This window comes from Arachis hypogaea, chromosome 19, assembly GCF_003086295.3.
Source record: "Arachis hypogaea cultivar Tifrunner chromosome 19, arahy.Tifrunner.gnm2.J5K5, whole genome shotgun sequence".
Classification (NCBI taxonomy): Eukaryota; Viridiplantae; Streptophyta; class Magnoliopsida; order Fabales; family Fabaceae; genus Arachis; species Arachis hypogaea.
In genome coordinates this window covers 157,170,392-157,187,649 of record NC_092054.1, presented here as the reverse complement: position 1 = coordinate 157,187,649, position 17,258 = coordinate 157,170,392, and the positions used below count along the sequence as shown (strand labels likewise).

At 30.8% G+C, this 17,258-nt stretch overlaps 3 protein-coding genes across 6 annotated transcripts; all 3 read left to right on the top strand.

The window, feature by feature from the left end:
- Positions 1-3,954: 3,954 nt before the first annotated feature.
- On the top strand, positions 3,955-6,471 carry LOC112779049 (uncharacterized). Of its 2 annotated transcripts, none has more exons than XM_025823310.2 (8): positions 3,955-4,193; positions 4,434-4,507; positions 4,916-5,058; positions 5,163-5,209; positions 5,303-5,411; positions 5,513-5,574; positions 5,808-5,922; positions 6,119-6,471. In XM_025823310.2, the coding sequence occupies exons 1-8, from the start codon at positions 3,990-3,992 to the stop codon at positions 6,259-6,261; spliced, it is 897 nt and encodes a 298-aa protein (XP_025679095.1). In that variant the 5' UTR covers positions 3,955-3,989; the 3' UTR covers positions 6,262-6,471. The 2 variants fall into 2 exon arrangements, with proteins under 2 accessions (XP_025679095.1, XP_029151826.1); XM_029295993.2 differs by having other exon boundaries at positions 3,961-4,193; positions 4,921-5,058.
- Positions 6,472-8,881: 2,410 nt separating this feature from the next.
- Positions 8,882-9,525, top strand: LOC112779660 (uncharacterized). The gene has a single exon (XM_025823995.3). The coding sequence runs from the start codon at positions 9,020-9,022 to the stop codon at positions 9,221-9,223; it is 204 nt and encodes a 67-aa protein (XP_025679780.1). The 5' UTR covers positions 8,882-9,019; the 3' UTR covers positions 9,224-9,525.
- Positions 9,526-11,125: 1,600 nt separating this feature from the next.
- LOC112776957 (serine carboxypeptidase-like 18) lies at positions 11,126-16,575 on the top strand. 3 transcript variants are annotated; one of them, XM_025821237.3, is made up of 14 exons: positions 11,126-11,300; positions 11,439-12,243; positions 12,659-12,804; positions 12,882-12,964; positions 13,045-13,167; positions 13,825-13,927; positions 13,994-14,136; positions 14,226-14,312; positions 14,430-14,597; positions 15,526-15,597; positions 15,688-15,806; positions 15,898-16,011; positions 16,153-16,207; positions 16,316-16,575. In XM_025821237.3, exons 2-14 carry the CDS (start codon positions 12,104-12,106, stop codon positions 16,397-16,399), a joined length of 1,437 nt encoding a protein of 478 aa, XP_025677022.1. In that variant the 5' UTR covers positions 11,126-11,300; positions 11,439-12,103; the 3' UTR covers positions 16,400-16,575. The 3 variants fall into 3 exon arrangements, with proteins under 3 accessions (XP_025677022.1, XP_072083976.1, XP_072083975.1); XM_072227875.1 differs by lacking the exon at positions 16,153-16,207; XM_072227874.1 differs by lacking the exon at positions 11,126-11,300 and having other exon boundaries at positions 11,326-12,243.
- Positions 16,576-17,258: the final 683 nt, after the last annotated feature.

The following is a 17,258-nucleotide window of genomic DNA, read 5'->3' as shown; positions in this document are numbered from 1 at the left end:
GTTTTTAACGTTTTACAACTTTTCTTAATTTAGAATCTATCTTAAAGCTAAAGGTAAGGTAAATTAAATGGTGGAAACTCAAGTGTAGAGTGAAGTTGATAACTGAGAATGGTTAGATGAAAATTTAGTCAAATCAATTAAATCATTTAATAATTCTAGCTATCAAATTGACTGCACCTGAGTTCCAAATTAAATATACTGGTTCTTTTCCTTTTCTTTAAGTACCCAGTAATAAATAAAGAAACTTGTTTGGGATAAAAATAGGGGTGAGCACGGGTCGGTTTGGTTCGGGTTTATGGTAAAATTAGAATCGAACCGATCAAAATGTAATTGATTTGGTTTGGTTTGAATTTGTATTTTTTTGTATACATACCCGAACTAAACCAAACCGATTAAGAACGGATTGGTTCGGTTCGGGTAATTGGGTACCCGATGACTTTAAAATTCATAGAAAAAAAACAAATTTTTATCTTAAAAATTCAACAAGTACAATAAACATGTAACATCAATAGAAATAATCTAAACATGTTAAACACCAAATACATTAAAAACTAAACTCATTAAAATCTAAACATATTAATAATGAATAATCATTCTCTAATGGAAAAGCCATATATATATATATATATGTTTTATTTAATTAATATATGATCGGGTTGGCGGGTTGGTTCGGATTCCGCACCCCCAAAATCGATACCCGAACCAATCACTTTCGGTTCGAGTTCAGACGGATAATCGGATACCCGCTACCCGTGCTCACCCCTAGACAAAACACAAAAGGATGGCTGATGCCCCTTATCAATTAATAATATTGCATTAGTTCAACAAATTTGCCCAAACATGTGATTATTCTATTGAATAAGTTGGCATGTTTACGTATTGTGCAGGTTGGATTGTCTTCTAAACAAGCTAAATTAGTTTATTCCAGATTATTTGTCCATAAATTGACGTACTATCTCTTAAAAGTTAAAACACCCTCTCTCCTTTTTTAAGAAAAAAATATATCATAGTTATATTATATAGGTTTAAATAATGTTTAATTAGTTCACTGTATTGTTTGGTCAGCCAACATACGCGTATGTATGTGTCACAAATCTTAAACTAAGCCAAACCATGCATGTAATATAATCCTTGTCGTGAACTATTTTCATATAATACATCCATTATTGTTTGACATCATATAAATTGAAAATTACGATTACCATGGTTTAAGACCAAAATTTTGATGGCTTAGCTCGGTTTTGGTCAATTCCACGTGTGTTTTCCTCATGATTTTGCTGGTTTATATCTATTAATATTATTATCATAGGTATCCGATCCATACTTTTTAATTCAAAATTAAATCTACCAATAAAAAATTCTTTCGTGTATTCTGGTGAGTGGTGACTGATTAAAACTTCATCTTCACGAGAAATAATTTTCTATATCGAAGGTTCTCTCATCATGATCAATCCAATGTCGATCAACATCGTCTAGAAACGAGATTGCCAGACTTTTCTTCTTCTATCTTTAATTTAAATTAAGCTATTGTTAATTGCATGTTTTATAATCACAATCTAGTTGAAAACAAGGTTTACCTCCTCATAAAGAGAAACACTTAGTATTACTTTACAATTTATTTTTTAAAGTTTTGTAAAATTTTACATAAATTCTTTTGTGTAAAAATATAAAAACTACATATGTTGCTAGCTAGCCAGAGAAAAGAATTTTAATTATAGTATAAAAATAGAAAATATTTGATAACTAAAATTTATTTTATTTAATATTTATTAATTATTACAATAATTAATAAAAATTAAATAAGATAAATTTATTTTATTTTTTTTTCTAACTTTACCTATAAAAGCAAATGAGCTTCTATTATCATAGGATACAAAAACATGATGAAGTGTGCATGCCTGAACCTCATGAAACAATTAATCGTTAACCAAAAAGCACATAAAATAAATTACCCTATGGCGGCGGCACTGTTTGTATATGATTATGTTTGTGCCACTAATGTGGCTTACAGAGTTGCCATATGAATGCAAGAATGAATGACTAGTCTATAATTATGTTGAACATACACTCATGTTTCGACCAACAACTTTAGCGGCGGAGATAATGCGGCTCCAGGCCCATGACATTATATTATTATTAAAAAGATAATTTACATAAATAAATTGTCTGTCCTTTAAATTTATGTAACTGCATTCTTTTAAATATGAAGACGCAAATACATTGTTTTATATATCTATAGAAATCAATACTAAAAAAAATATCACAATACGCGACAGCCTCGAGTGATTTTTGTGTTCTTCTATTTGCACGTAATTTGCGGCTGGTTATAGCGGATTATGTGTTTCCGTAAACCACTACTATCAGTAGCGATTTCTATAGATATATGAAACAATGTATTTACGTCTTTATGTTTAAAAGAATGCATGCAATTGCTTAAATTTAAAGGACAAACAATTTATTTATGTAAATTGTCCTTATTAAAATTACCGAAAAAAATCAATTTAAATTCGTCGAATGGACAGTTTACTAATTCATTTAAATAAGTGTTAAGATTTTGAATTTTATCTATTAACCAATAATATATTTTTAAATAAAACTCAAATCTGATCTATAACAAATTAATCTTGATTTGTTGAATTTAAATTTAGTAAGACTGTTGTTTGCTTATTTTTTATTAATTAAAAATATTTTTATACGATAAATTAAGATATAAATATATATTGAATAATTATCAAAGCATTTAATAATGCTTAACTATCGTCTTTGCATAAAAAGATATTTACGAGTATCATAATTAAACAGAAAAAAGTCATTGGATTGTTATTTTATCTATAAACTACAAGGTATGAACCTCACAAGTAACAATATATAGAAGCTTCTTTAAGGACTTGGTATGTAGAATTCTATATTATGCCTCTAGGCTCTAGGTGACTCTTTACGTACGGAGTTATTTGCTGTTCAATTTGAAAATTTTCCATAACCAATTACTGCAAAATTTGACCTACAAACTTGGTATTACTCGTTACACGTACGTTTCGATTGTGACCTCAAATTATATTATTAACGACTAAACTACCAAAAAGTTGTCCCGAAATTTAGATTGTTGATAAAAAGAACTTTAGAATGCTAATGATAAATAAATTTTCGAAATATTTAAAACGTGACTTAAAGATTTAGATATTAAATATATATTTTTAAAAAAAATTAGAAATTAAATTTTAATATAATTTTTTGCAAATATTATTAGAAAACTAATTTTTATCTTTAAAGTTTTGCAATTTTATGTCAAGTAAAATTTTCTTAAAAAGTTTTTTATTGTGAATGACTAATTTTTTTGAAAAATAAAATAAAATTTAGGAATTAAATTTTGTTCAATTTTTTGTGTACTTTTTAAATATACATTTAAATATTACCACAAAAATTCGAATCAAATGGATAAGTTGTTTGCTAAAAACAAAAGTTTTATAGTTACTTATAAAATATATAATATTTATTGATTATTTTTATCATATTTTTAAGTCATTCAAAGACTATTTTGTCGATAACATCTCTTAAAAACTTTTGATCAGCATATCTTTCAAATACTAAATTAATAGTTAATTTTATTATTAGTATTTAGCTAAAATATGTTTTAAGGGCACATAATAAACCTATTACTAGTAAAAAAGTTTAAAATGTTTTTATTTAATGAATATAAAACAAAAATATAATAAAAACTTAAATTTTTTATATTTTCGATAAAAAATTTCTTGTTTTATAATTTTAATATGTGTTCTAACTTCTAAGGGCAGATGAGAAATAAAACTGCTAAACAGTGAATAAATACATACCATATATGGGCCTATCTTAAATTGGGCTGATTTGGGATAACCCACCAAAAATATAACCCAAATGAATATTTTTTCTGACCAAAAATAATTAAGCGGATGAGAAGTTTTGAAAGAGACAAAAAATGAAAGCGAAATTGAATTGGGGGCAAATGCAACCAAATGCAAATGTTGCAAACCCTAGCACCCGCAAGGGCAGCAAAACCCTGTTTCATGGTGAATACATCATTGGCATGGCTACGAAACTTGAAAGCGAGAGTGAGAGTGCGTGCATTCTCTTTCTCCTCCTCCTCCTCCGACGATTACGGAGACCAATCACGCGGTGGCCTCCCCCGCTTCTACTCCGAAACTTTTCCTTCTTCCAAGGCATCCCTCTTTTTCTAACTACTCTTTCCTAATACAGCACATCATTTCTCTGTTATTTCACCTTCATTTTAATAATGGTTTGGCTTTGCTTCCAACATTCAATTTTTGCAACGATTTTCAGCTAATTAGCATTACCGCTGCACTTGTCATTCTTACTGTTCGGTGTTAGATACCACATTGGCAAAGCCTTGCCACTTGTTTAATTGAAGAAGGGTTTATTCTGTTTCTGTGGCAATGCAGGGTAGTGTTGTGCGTGTAAAAGGTGATGAATTTTGGCATATGACAAAAGTATTGAGGCTGGGTGCCGATGACAGGTAATCATATAGATCACTTGTTATGATTTAGAGGATAGTTTAGTTTAAGACAATTGATCTTGTGCAAAATTTGGTTATTCTTCTGAATTCTACCCTTTGAACGATTTGAATTAGTTATAGGGTATTAGGATGCTTAATGTTGATTAGTAAGGGGAAAATATTTTAGGCAGTTGCATTAGACTTGAATGTGGAAAGTGGAGTCCTTTCTTGTAGTTCATTTCCAATATGTCTGTCAAATATTTTATGTCACGGTTGTACCGTTAGCCACTATTTTTGTATATTTCTAATTCAGGGAACTGAAAGTTAAAGAGAGACGCTTCTTGTGCATATTTAGTGGTCTATGTTTCCGTATTCATCTCTAGCATAACTCTTCGATTTCAATATGATTTGTTGATGATCCACATCAAGGGTAGAGCTCTTCAACGGGAAGGGAGGTCTGGTAGAAGGATGCATACAGAACATTGATCGCACTGGACTTGATTTTGTTGCACTGAATGATCCAAAGCTAATACATCCACAGAACATGCAGTTGCATGTATTTGCTGGTTTTGGTTAGTTCCTATAGTTGTCTCTTTAACAACTTCATGTTGTTGTGTGTTTTGAAGATGTGAGCTTTTGTGCTCAATTTTTCACTTGTTACACCATGCATGTTTAGGAACTTTGAAGGGTGGACGTGCTGACTGGCTTGTAGAGAAGTGCACAGTATGTTTCACTAGCATGTTGAGATTTTATCTGGTTAGACTTATAGCTTCATGTTATGGTTGTTTCTCTTTTATTCATGTTACAATGCCTTAGGAACTTGGAGCCAATAGTGTAACTCCACTACTTACTGAACGTTCTCCATCAATCTCAGAAAATCGGGTAGACAGATTGGAACGGGTAATCTTAGCGGCATCAAAACAATGTAAATATATTTTTACTTGCCTCTGAAGCTAAGTGTTTTTGTAATCCTATTAGAAATTGGCTTTTCAGTTTGAGGAACCTAATGTTGTTGCTCTTTTGTAGGTCAACGGCTGCATGAAATGGTCCTGAAACCTCCTGTAAAGGTTAATGACCTTCTCCATCTTGTAAGTTTTCCATTTCAATTTTAGTTATTTGCAAAGACTATTAGTCACAACATTGTAGTTTTTAGGATGCTTATTTTCTTTTGGTCTTGTGAATTCTTTGTTTAAACAAGGGATTTGATCTTGCTATAAATGGTTACGTAGTGACATTTATGTAGTATATAGACCGATGGGATTCCAAGTCTTCCCTTCTCCTTTCTGCTCATGGCTAACTTTACCTGTTTTCTGTCCCACAGATTGCACAGTCAAAGCTTTCTCTTGTTGCAACAGCAAAGGCATCTCCTGTTCTTAATGCATTGACAGAATTCAAAAAAGAAACTAGTGGCTTAATCGTAATTGGACCTGAAGGCGGTTAGTTTGCTTAATTTTGTTCAATCTTAACTTTTTTGTTTTATTTGAACGGTTACATTATGCTTAAAAAATGGCAAGTCTTCTAATTGCTACTCATCATTATGATTGTCAAATAAATGCCATGTTTCTTGGTATCAATTTGTTGCTTAAAATGAAAATAACACTTGTTTGTTTTGGTATTGGGTGCCTTGTCCAGACTTCACCGAGAAAGAAGAGAGTATGATGATGGAAGCGGGTGCCATAGGTGTTAGTCTCGGGCCACATCGTCTAAGGGTTGAAACCGCCACAATAGCACTTCTATCAACTCTCATGTTATGGTCTGACTCTCACCGAAGCTAAAAGTTTTGTATCACATGACATGTTTCTTAGATATCATACTTCTATTTAATTTCATTTATTGGGGCCTAACTTGAAATTCTCAATTTGAAGTGGGGTATAGAGAATGATAAATGCAGGGAAGGTTGTGCAGATCTCGGCTTTCTTTAACTGTGAGTATTCGTCTTTAAACCTGTTGGTCAATATTATACAACAAGAGCTGAATTCAAAGTATATAATGTTATTTTAGGAATCACATATTATAGAGAAAACTGATCAACGGGTAAGATCAATTGATAATAATTTTGGTTCAATTTTTTGCGCATATCAATAGCATTGCGGTTTCTTAGTAGTAAAGTAGCACAGGGAGAAGATAGATATTTTTTAATTTTGTGGGTGTTTATAGTCCCATCACCCATGTGATGTGAGGACTATTGTGTGGAGAAATTTAATATAATGATACTTCACCATACACTCCAATCACTCCATAATGAGTCATGAATCCTGAGCCTACATGATTGATATATGTGGCATTTATGATATCAACATTGACTGATTATAAGAATTCATTGGTTCGCAACTGCGATATCTATGACTAATTTTTAGTTGATTTATAAGCAATTTCATTCTCTTAATAGTTACATCAAATTAGAGCGAAATTAAAATATATCAAGTGCTAAATAAAATAGAATTTTGTTAGCACTTTAAAAACATTTATTAAAGTTCAAATTAAATATTTATGAAAGTAACAAGCTTTTGAAAATTTCATAACATCGATATATTTACAACTCAAGAAAAACTGTTATCTTTTAATTTTTCAACAAGTAGATTACTCATTAATAAACCCTAATACAAAAACATTATATTACTAGTTGAAAAGCAATACCCCGTTGACCAAAGGGGAACAATCTGTTCTTATTAAATACTAATATTCAGCTCCACAAATTTCACAATAATGGATAATAAATTTGGCATGACTTACCCATTTGAAATCTTGTCCAACTTCCTGTATTAAACGTTGACATTAGGGTGTGAATCAAAGAAAGTTTGGGTGAAATATTTTGGTGACAGAATAATGAGTATTATTTAACAAGAAAAGCACTCCCCTAGCTATTTCCTATTGATTTTTCTAGTTTGATTCTAGAATTTGCACAAATTTAATACATTAAAGGAGTTGTCTTAAATTGGATTTCTCACTTCCGAAAGAAGATTTTCCTTACGTTGCTTATTATCATTATTGATGACCTAAAAATGATTTTCTGTGCTATTAGATAACACTAAGGAACAAAAAATAAACTCAAAAAATTAATGTAGCTAACTTTTTTCCCCTTAAATTTGACCTAATACTAATCACTTCTGTGTAAAAACTCCTAAAATAAGACCGTAAACGAAAATGGACAAGGTCTTAATAAAGTGGCGCTTTTATTTATTGTTACTACTTTTTAACCTGCCTCATGAAAGTCAACACAACCGGCAGCAATGCATGTGGTCCGAGTCAGTAACACCGACCAATTTGGCAATTCATAAGGACGTTGGGAAAATATTATAAAAGAAAATTTCTCCTTGATTAAAAAGAAAATAAGTCTCCAGTAAGAGAAAGTAAAGAAAAGAAAGGAAAAAAATTTCCCTATCAAGAAATAAATAAAAATTGGCGCAACCTTATCGTTTCATCTTATTGTTTAACATATTTTTTTTTTGAAAAGTATAGGTAAACAATAAAAATATTAAACAATGTAAATAATAGATATATTTGATGTTCATTTTACTAGTGTATGAATGGTTATTTTAATATTAAAATTTAAAAAATTAATTTAAAGGTGTAATATGTTTTCATTTAATTGGTAGATATTTATATTGTTCAACAAAATCATTGTTCCCTAACATTCCCTTTTTTTTGGTTATTATTGTTTAACATATTTATCGTATAGGTAAAGCTAGTAAACAATTATTTTCCCTTTAAAAAAGGTTTCGTTTTACTCTCTCGTTTTTCTTTCGTTGTAAATGCCCCTATTTTTCTATTGGAATATCCAGTGAATGTGTACCCCTTGAAAATTAATAAATTATTTAGCTGAGGTCAATATGACAATATCGGGCCAAACGTTTATATAAATATAAGGATCATATTTGAAGTAATTAACGATAATATTCAGTTAAAAAAAATGTTAAGTGATTAGTGTTTTTTATTTTATATTTAAATTAATACTAACAAAAAAATAATTATTAAATTAATTATTAATATAAAATATATATTAAAAATGAGTTAAATAACACATATATTTATATATAAATAATTGACTTGATTGTATACATAATATTTTTTATTTTGTTAATAATTTTTTTTTTCTGAAGATATGGAGACTCGAACTCGCAACCTCTTAATTGAGTATGGGGAGACTATGTCATTTGAGCTATTTCTTCTTAGCTTATTTTGTTAATATAAAAGCATAGATATAATGAGATTTATAATGGTTTCTCTGAGATTGATGTTGGCGAGCATATCCCATTTATTCCGTATAACATATAAAGGAAATATATATTTTTTAATTAAAAATAATAAATAATAATTAAAAAAAAACGTTGAATGGAAGAAGTTGGTGATTACGTACATACAGATCACAAATAAATACAGCATTTATTTAGAGAAGTAGAGTATCTATAAAGCATTGCTTAGATGCGCAGCACTCAGTGCATGCATTATGATTCACTCAACCACACATACATAAAGTTGATTGATTGATTCAACTGCTAATTGAAGAGAAGGAACATCGCAGATCAAAAGGAGATGATGATGGAGAACCTGTTGGAGACGATAAAGTCTCAGGTGAGCAAGCTGAAGCTAACGAAGAAGAAGAAGAAGAAGCCGTACATAAAAATCGATAAGAGTGCGAGCGTGAAGGTTGAGATCCGAAGCAGAAAGGCTCGCAACCTTATCGACAAGACTCTTAAGGCTGCTGATCGCCCTGGCAAAACCACCCCTATCTCTTAATCATCACCTTCCTTATGTAACATTCATTCACCACTCCCTCTATCTTCTGAATTTAAATCCTCTAATTTGAGAAATTTGGTATTTTTTACCCTATTTTCATTTATGTAAACAAACTGTCCTTGTAACTATGTAAAACAAAACAACAGTTTTTTTTTTTTAAGTTAGGAGTGAGACTCGAATCCGAAAACTCTAGATGAGGATGGAAAGATTATGTCATTTGAATTATAACTCGTTAACAACAAAACAACAGTCCTTGTAATAGCTTTATTTGGCAATTAATTTGTGGATCATATATTATTATACATCCATCTATTAATTGTTAGAACATAATATTGTTATCTGGTGATGTTCCTTCCTGCCTAAATGGCAGGCTGTATTATTGATGGTCATGATAGAGAGAAAAGAGGTTAGAGATAATTGTGATTATAAAAGTGATTTAGTTTAATTAGTATACTTGTTAATAATGACCGTCGGATCGGAAGTGGCCTTTCAGCCATAGAACAAGGTCAATAAGAATATAAGATAGGCCTATCTAAATGGTGAGTCCAATTCAAATATATAAATAATTTTTGTGGAACTAGCTAGTGCAAATGCTACTTGACTAATCACAAAAGACAAAACACGTATGTAGATTGTTTCATATTGTTGAAAAAACTCCTCTAAAACATGATATTATGCTATGATATATTTTGAAGGTTGACAATTCTTGATTTTGAGATTTTTTTTTTTCTGGTTGTCCACGGTATCCTCTAACTCGACACGTCAACGACTAATCCATCGCGGATCTGAGCTTCATTTAAAGGTCTCCCGCTAACTAATTGGTTGCTACATGCACAAGACGAAATTTGAACCTCCAATACTTACTTAAGCAAACAAGTGAGCTGATCACTTGACCAACCATGTTGGTTTGATTTGGAGATCATTACTAGAGTTAATTCCTCCTTGTACAGGAAGAGAAACTCGTTTTTTTTTTTCTTGGTCACCGGAAAAAGAAAACACATCTTCCCAAGAGTATATCATATAATGGGCTTAGAAAATGCAACAAAAATTGGAAGTGTCTTCAGAAGGCCCATATAGTGAAATAAAAATTGGAGCCCAAGAGAGAGAGAGAGAAACTATCTAGCTCGAATTAAAGGTGGAGGATTATCTAAGGAACCTCAAAGAAGTTAGGAAAGTCAACAACGTTGAAGAAGGAAATTAAGTTCATACATGGTAGTATGGTGCGGTAGTTGGTTACATTGAACAGTGGTAATAATGTTATTTGCACTCATGGTGCAGATACCACGCCGATGAATAACTTTGAATATGATAAACAAACTAAAAATGAACACATATCGTCTCACTGATATCTTCATGTAGATGATGACTTCTTTCTCTTATAATTAAGAATGTCGGAGCGAGAATATTAGAAAGTTAGTTGGCACATATGGATCACTAATTCACTATCACTTTCTCGTTAGTAAACGTAACGTCATATTAAATATAATCCAATTCTTCCATCTAAGGAATTTATTCATGAGGCTATCATTCGTTTTAAAAATTATATGGCACGCTATTTGCGCAAACTGACTTTTTCTATACGCACACAAGATACCCAAATCTCGATATAATAAGGAAATCGATCATCTCCATTTTTTTGAACACTTAAGAGAATAAAGTGTGATCTCTTATCTTTAATTTTATAAGTGGAACCAAAATTAAATAGGAAAGAGAAAGCAATGAAGGGTGAGATCCTAAACTAGACACTATCCAATTTTTTTTTTCACTGGAGAGGATCCACTCCCTATAATACTACTTGAGAAATGCTAGATGATATCGGAATTTATTATTTTTTTTGTTTTTACTTAGTTATTAACTCAATTTTTTTTGTATAATTCTTTTAGTCTAGTAGTCCAACAATATATTTTATCTTATACTTTTAAATATTGATGGTTCTCTAACATTTCTCGTAATATATTCTTTGCCACCGAAATTACAAAATTATTATGGTGTTTGTTGTCTGACACATTTAGCTTCAGAGCGTCCCTTTGTATGCTCTCCGAGTCTCCCAACCTTGCCGTCCATACCAATTTAAAGAGTAAACTTAGCATATATGAAGAGACAATTTAATCAATTAATTAATTAATTAATTAATTGTAATTACAATTAATTAGTCCACTCTTCAATCTTCATGTATTACATTTTGCTTATTGCTATTGATTGTGATGAGTTGCAGGTAGATGACGAAGGAAGGAAGGAAGGAAAGCAAGTTGAAGCAATACATGATAGCACCGTTTAGGATTCTGAACAAAGCAAGGCAATTATACATGAAGGGTGTGGTGGAATGTGCTGGAGGTTATGGCGGTTATGCTGGTAATAATAATGGAGGTGCTCTTAGTCCTGCTCTTGTTCATGCCATTCCTGAAGAAACCAGGGTTGTTGTGCACAGGAAGCAAAGAAGAGAGAAGAAAATGATGAGCTGCTATAATAATAATGAGGATGAACAAGAAGCAATCATGTATCTTCTTCTCAACAACCGCCCTCTGCATTATTCATGAATTCAAACAAGAACTTCAATTGAAGGCGCAATTCTCTTCTTTGCCATGTGTTTTGCATATGTTATATCTATTTAGATTTTGTATGTCAATGCTATATGTATTGTTATTCATGTTTACTATTTTATTTGATATATCTACTAGTAGAATCTTTAATCATGCATACATGTTAATTCAATCTTGCTTGCACTGATTCAACAACCAAGTCACTAAATACAAACCTTAGCTTCTGGAAATTATGATAAGAAGTTAGGTAGAAAGAGTGGTAGTTGGAAGTGTGGTGAGACGGTTAAGTAACAGGCACTATAAGTCTCAAGCTCAAGCTCAACTCAAGTTGCTATCTACCATGGCATTCAGGAAACTAACTAACATGACGATCCTCGTGCTCATTCTCATTCTCATTCTTGTCATCACGGCCAGTTCTTCTAAACCTGTTGACACCCTTCCTGGCTTCCCTGGCAAACTGCCTTTTAACCTTCAAACTGGGTTAGCTACTCTGTTTTCTTATTAATCATCCGTATAATTTAAGGGTAATGCTAGGTAGACAAAAAAAAAAAAAATAGTTAGAACTTACCTTATTTAGCATTAATTAATTATCGCAACAATTAATGAATACTAAATAAGGCAAGTTATGGCTGTTTTTGGTTGATTTTCTTTGGTTACCAAATATTTTCGATAATTTAATAGGAATGTTAGAGGATCATCAGAATTTATTGTATTTAACCATCAGATAATCATCAATGTTTAAAAATATAGGATAAAATATGTTATTGGATTACTATACTAAAGAAACTCGAATAAAAGAATTGAATTGATGCCTAAGTGATAGCTAAAAAATACTCTTAATATTTCTCATAATGTGATTTAGCTAATAATTAATTAATAATGTTGTATTGCAAAGTTATGTGGGAGTAGGGGACATGGATTCCGTGCAGCTATTCTATTGGTTCGTGGAATCAGAAAGGAATCCAGAGGAAGATCCTCTTTTGCTTTGGCTGACTGGAGGCCCCGGTTGTTCTGGCTTCTCTGGCCTCGTCTTCGAAGTAGGTAACTACACAAAACAAATTAAAACCCTAATTCCTCTTCAATTTCTTAAACAATTCATACATTATGTATACATACAGGTCCGCTTATGTTTGATTATGCCAAATCAAGAGGCAGCGGAACGTTACCTACCCTTAAGCTGAATCCATTCTCATGGACAAAGGTCATATAATAAATAATTAATTAATTATCCTCCGCTTTCTCAGACAACTAAATAATGATGCGTTCTTTCTATTATTTCAGGTAGCTAGCATGATCTTCATAGATGCCCCTGTGGGTACTGGATTTTCTTATGCCACAAATCCCGACTCTTATGGAGTCACTGATACTTTAGCAGCTGCACATAATTACCAGTTTTTGCGCAAGGTATAACTAACTTTAACAAAAGGTGAACAATCAAGATGATGAAGATGACAATGCCAGGAGCATAGAATTTATTATTTTTTAAATTATATAGTCATCAATTTAATTCTTTTAATATAAGAATTTAATAATATATTTTATTTTATATTTTTAAATATTAATGACTAACTGATAATAAAAAATAATAAATTCTGATGATTTTTTAATATTTTTTTGTTAATTTGGTATGAAAAAGTATAGGGTACCAATATATTATTTACTAACTAATTGTCAATAATAATTAATGAGGAATGTTAGGAGTCATCAATTTTGGTGTTTTGTAACCATCAATTGGCCATCAATAGTATTTTTAATGGTGTGAGATTATATCTAATGGTGAGAGATCACTCACTTTTATTTTGATGGTTAAGTGCTGACCAGAAAACACCAAAGTTGTTGGCCTCCTAAACTTTTCCATAATTAATATCAAAGACACCTCTACTAGAAGACACATGTATAAAAAGATATATTCAGGTGATACATCTACAAAAATATTTTTATTAGATACATCTACAAAGGCATTTTCATTAAATACAGTTATAAATAAGAGTTGGCAGAAGTTGGTAAAATCTTTGTTGGTTACATAGCAGGATTGATTTGGTATTTGAATATTGCATGCAGTGGCTTTTGTCCAATACCAAGTTCCAGAAGAATCCACTATACATAGCTGGCGATTCTTACTCGGGCATCATCCTCCCTATACTTGTCAAGACCATATCTGATGGTATATCTATATATAATTAATTGCTGTGACATGCACGTAATAAAATAATTAATTAACTTGTTGAAGGAAACGAGAGTGGAGGAGGAGGAAAAAGAATGAATCTAAAGGGATACATACTGGGAAACCCCGCCACAGATTTGTCTGTTGATAAAAACTGGAGAATTCCATTCTATCATAAACATGCCCTTATTTCCGATCAACTCTATCAGGTACCACCCACTTTTCTTTTTCCTACTTCATTCATTCAATACATCTTCTTAGTGCCTCTAATTAATTTCTTGTGTTAAACTCATGGCAGGCAACTAAAACAAATTGCAAAGGTCAATACATAAACGTAGACTCAAGCAATGCCGCATGTTTCCAGAATCTCCAACTTGTGTCCGAGGTAGCCACGTCTTCATTATTATATATTGAACGATTCTAAATTAATAATTTTACACGAAGACAATTAGTTCTACTATTTAATGAGGTGCACTTTAATTTGAATTTATATATTTTGCAGTGCGTTAGGAATATTTTTACAGCGCAAATATTAGAACCAAACTGTTTCGATGCTGCCACAAAAGAGGCTAAAGCATTTGGATGGGATCCTAGTAATCTCACACACCATAATCAATTGAACCTCCTCCTTCCTAACGCTTTTCATCACCACACCCCAACCTGGTGTCGGGTAAATATAATAATAATAATAATAATAATAATAATAATAATATATAGATGAATGTTATCATGTCCTCTTTAAAATAAAGAGTAAATTATTCCTGTGATATATATAGTGTTTATAATTACAATTAAGTTGAATATTAACTATAATAATTAGGTATATGTTTTCTATTTTTTCTCTCTTCTGTGATTATTTAAATTTAGTGTCTGTCATCACTGCCAGAGAAATCTTTTTGCGGTAAACTCACAAACCCATCAACAATGTGAAAGTACGTATTCAGCTCGTTACACGTGGTAACATTTGTGCTACCGAGATACGAAGAATCTCTACTACATAGGCACAACTCCTTCCCAATCTCAACGTACATCTTCTACTGAATTCGCTATCCGCAAAATTTTTGTCTCATGGAAGTGATTAAATTCTTATGCATAATTGACACCTCATCTTTCAAATCCTATTTTCTGCAATTGAATTCGACTTTATCTCCATCTCATCGACAACAATGTCTTTAATCTCATGAGAATTTGAATCTAACATCCCTTGAAACTTGTATTTGACATCATCAACAACAATGTCTTTAATTGTGTTTATGACTTGAGGATTTAAAGAATCTTTTTAAATATCTTTACAACTTCTATCGTCACGAACCATAAGCTCTCCTTTACCTTCAAACGCATCAATTGCATTTGTAAAGATTTCTTCCACTTCATAAAATTCATTTGGTGAATCACTTTTAATATATAGATAACAAGGGGTAATTTACCCTTTATTTTAGAGGGGATACGATAGAATTCACCTAATATATTATATGGTGAAAACTCAGGTGAAATCGACTTCACCTGAAGTTGGTACCTAAGAGCCGTTGAATGAAAATTTAGTCAAATCAGTCAAATCATAATTAAGTGATGTAAATTAAACTGATTTGTTCTTCTAGAACTACAACTACGTCTTCTCTTACATCTGGGCTAACGATGGAGAAGTTCAAACAGCTCTTCACGTTCGGAAGGTATATATTTAATTATTATTTATATACGCTAATAAATTAGCAATGCTATTTAATTTGCATACTATATCAAGTTATGAAAATTTTTATTAGGGAATCAAGATGGAATGGAACAGATGCAATCGGAGTTTATCTTACACCTATGATGTCACAAGCACTGTACCATATCACAAGTATCTTATTAACAAAGACTATAAAGTTTTGATTTACAGGTAAAAGATATATTTACACAATTATACATCGTACACATTGTTTATAGCTCTAATTAATTATTAAATTCACATCACCATGTGGAGTATACAGTGGAGATCATGATGCAGTTATTCCATATTTGGGTACAATGACATGGATAAAATCTCTGAATTTGTCGCTCAAACGAGACTGGTTACCATGGTACGTAGGTGGACAAGTAGGAGGGTAAGTACACTTGATTATATTTAGTTATTCAAAAATATTATTTGTATATAAATATGTATAGTTTAATTTTTTTTAAATATGTATTTTATAATGTAGCTGATTTTAGTGTATAAAAACATAAATTAACATGTATTTCTGTAGATATACATTGCAGTATACACAGCGGAATTATAACCTAGTGTATGCAACTGTGAAGGCAAGATAAAGCATTTAATTATATTTGACACACTGATTTAATTCTTATGGAGAAATTAAAATAAATAATGTATTATAATATTATTATTAATAAATTTATTATCTACAGGGAGGGGGCCACACCGCACCTGAGTACAGGCCTGAGGAAAGTCTTGCTATGATATCTAGGTGGCTTGCTGGTTTTCCTATCTAATTATAATCTATTAGGTTAACGAGAAAATATTTGAGAATTATCAAAATTTATTATTTTTTGTTATTGTTTAGTCATTAATATTTAAATTATATGAAATAAAATATATTATTAGATTATTAGACTAAAGTATATTGTTGAATAAATTCTGATGATTTTTTAGTATTTTTTAAAATTAATTTGTACACTACTCTTTTTAATTTGTTTCTGCTATGGATTTTAAAAGCCAGTGTGACACTTTAGTTTCTTCATCCATAATTTCAATACCATTGTATTCCCTCTTTCCCCCTTTAATTTCATGCTATGAAATAAAATCCATTAGTCTTATTATTTTCGGAACCTAAAATATGCACTTAGAAAAAAGTAATATAAAAAAATGATAGAGAAAAAAAAATATCATTACATCGTTATTAACTCAAAGATTAAATTCATCCAATGATGTACAATAATGCTAACAATGCATGCTTTTTATTTTTAGATAAATTACATATGGACAAATTAGCAGGATAATAAAAATCAATTAGCATATATTTTAGATGTGCAGCTTTTAAAGTTGAATGTGCAAACTTTTTAATTTATGGATGCATTATTTTTTCTAAAGAAGAAAAGTATGGAGAGAGAGGGATAACAAAGATGGATGTCTAAATAATATAGTAATGGGTGTAAAATGTACAATAATTTTACATTATGAGCAAATTTAATTTATGTTTTGATGAATGATGAGTCAATTAGTTTATCAAAACGAAAAATTTTAGATATTCAACACTTTTTTTTTATTTTGCCTAATATTCAAATAATATTAACTATTTTTTTTTCTTTTTCACACTAAAAGTGTTGATTTCAAAGCATTATTATTTGGTAA

Excerpts from the sequence above, each read along its gene's own strand:
- LOC112779660 (XM_025823995.3), top strand. The coding sequence starts at position 9,020 with ATGATGATGGAGAACCTGTTGGAGACGATAAAGTCTCAGGTGAGCAAG.
- LOC112776957 (XM_025821237.3), top strand. The coding sequence starts at position 12,104 with ATGGCATTCAGGAAACTAACTAACATGACGATCCTCGTGCTCATTCTC. Across the intron at positions 13,928-13,993 it reads TGTCAAGACCATATCTGATG|GAAACGAGAGTGGAGGAGGA; the intron begins GTATATCTATAT and ends AACTTGTTGAAG. Across the intron at positions 14,598-15,525 it reads ACACCCCAACCTGGTGTCGG|AACTACAACTACGTCTTCTC; the intron begins GTAAATATAATA and ends TTGTTCTTCTAG.
- LOC112779049 (XM_025823310.2), top strand. The coding sequence starts at position 3,990 with ATGCAAATGTTGCAAACCCTAGCACCCGCAAGGGCAGCAAAACCCTGT. Across the intron at positions 5,210-5,302 it reads GGCTTGTAGAGAAGTGCACA|GAACTTGGAGCCAATAGTGT; the intron begins GTATGTTTCACT and ends ACAATGCCTTAG. Across the intron at positions 5,575-5,807 it reads TTAATGACCTTCTCCATCTT|ATTGCACAGTCAAAGCTTTC; the intron begins GTAAGTTTTCCA and ends TCTGTCCCACAG.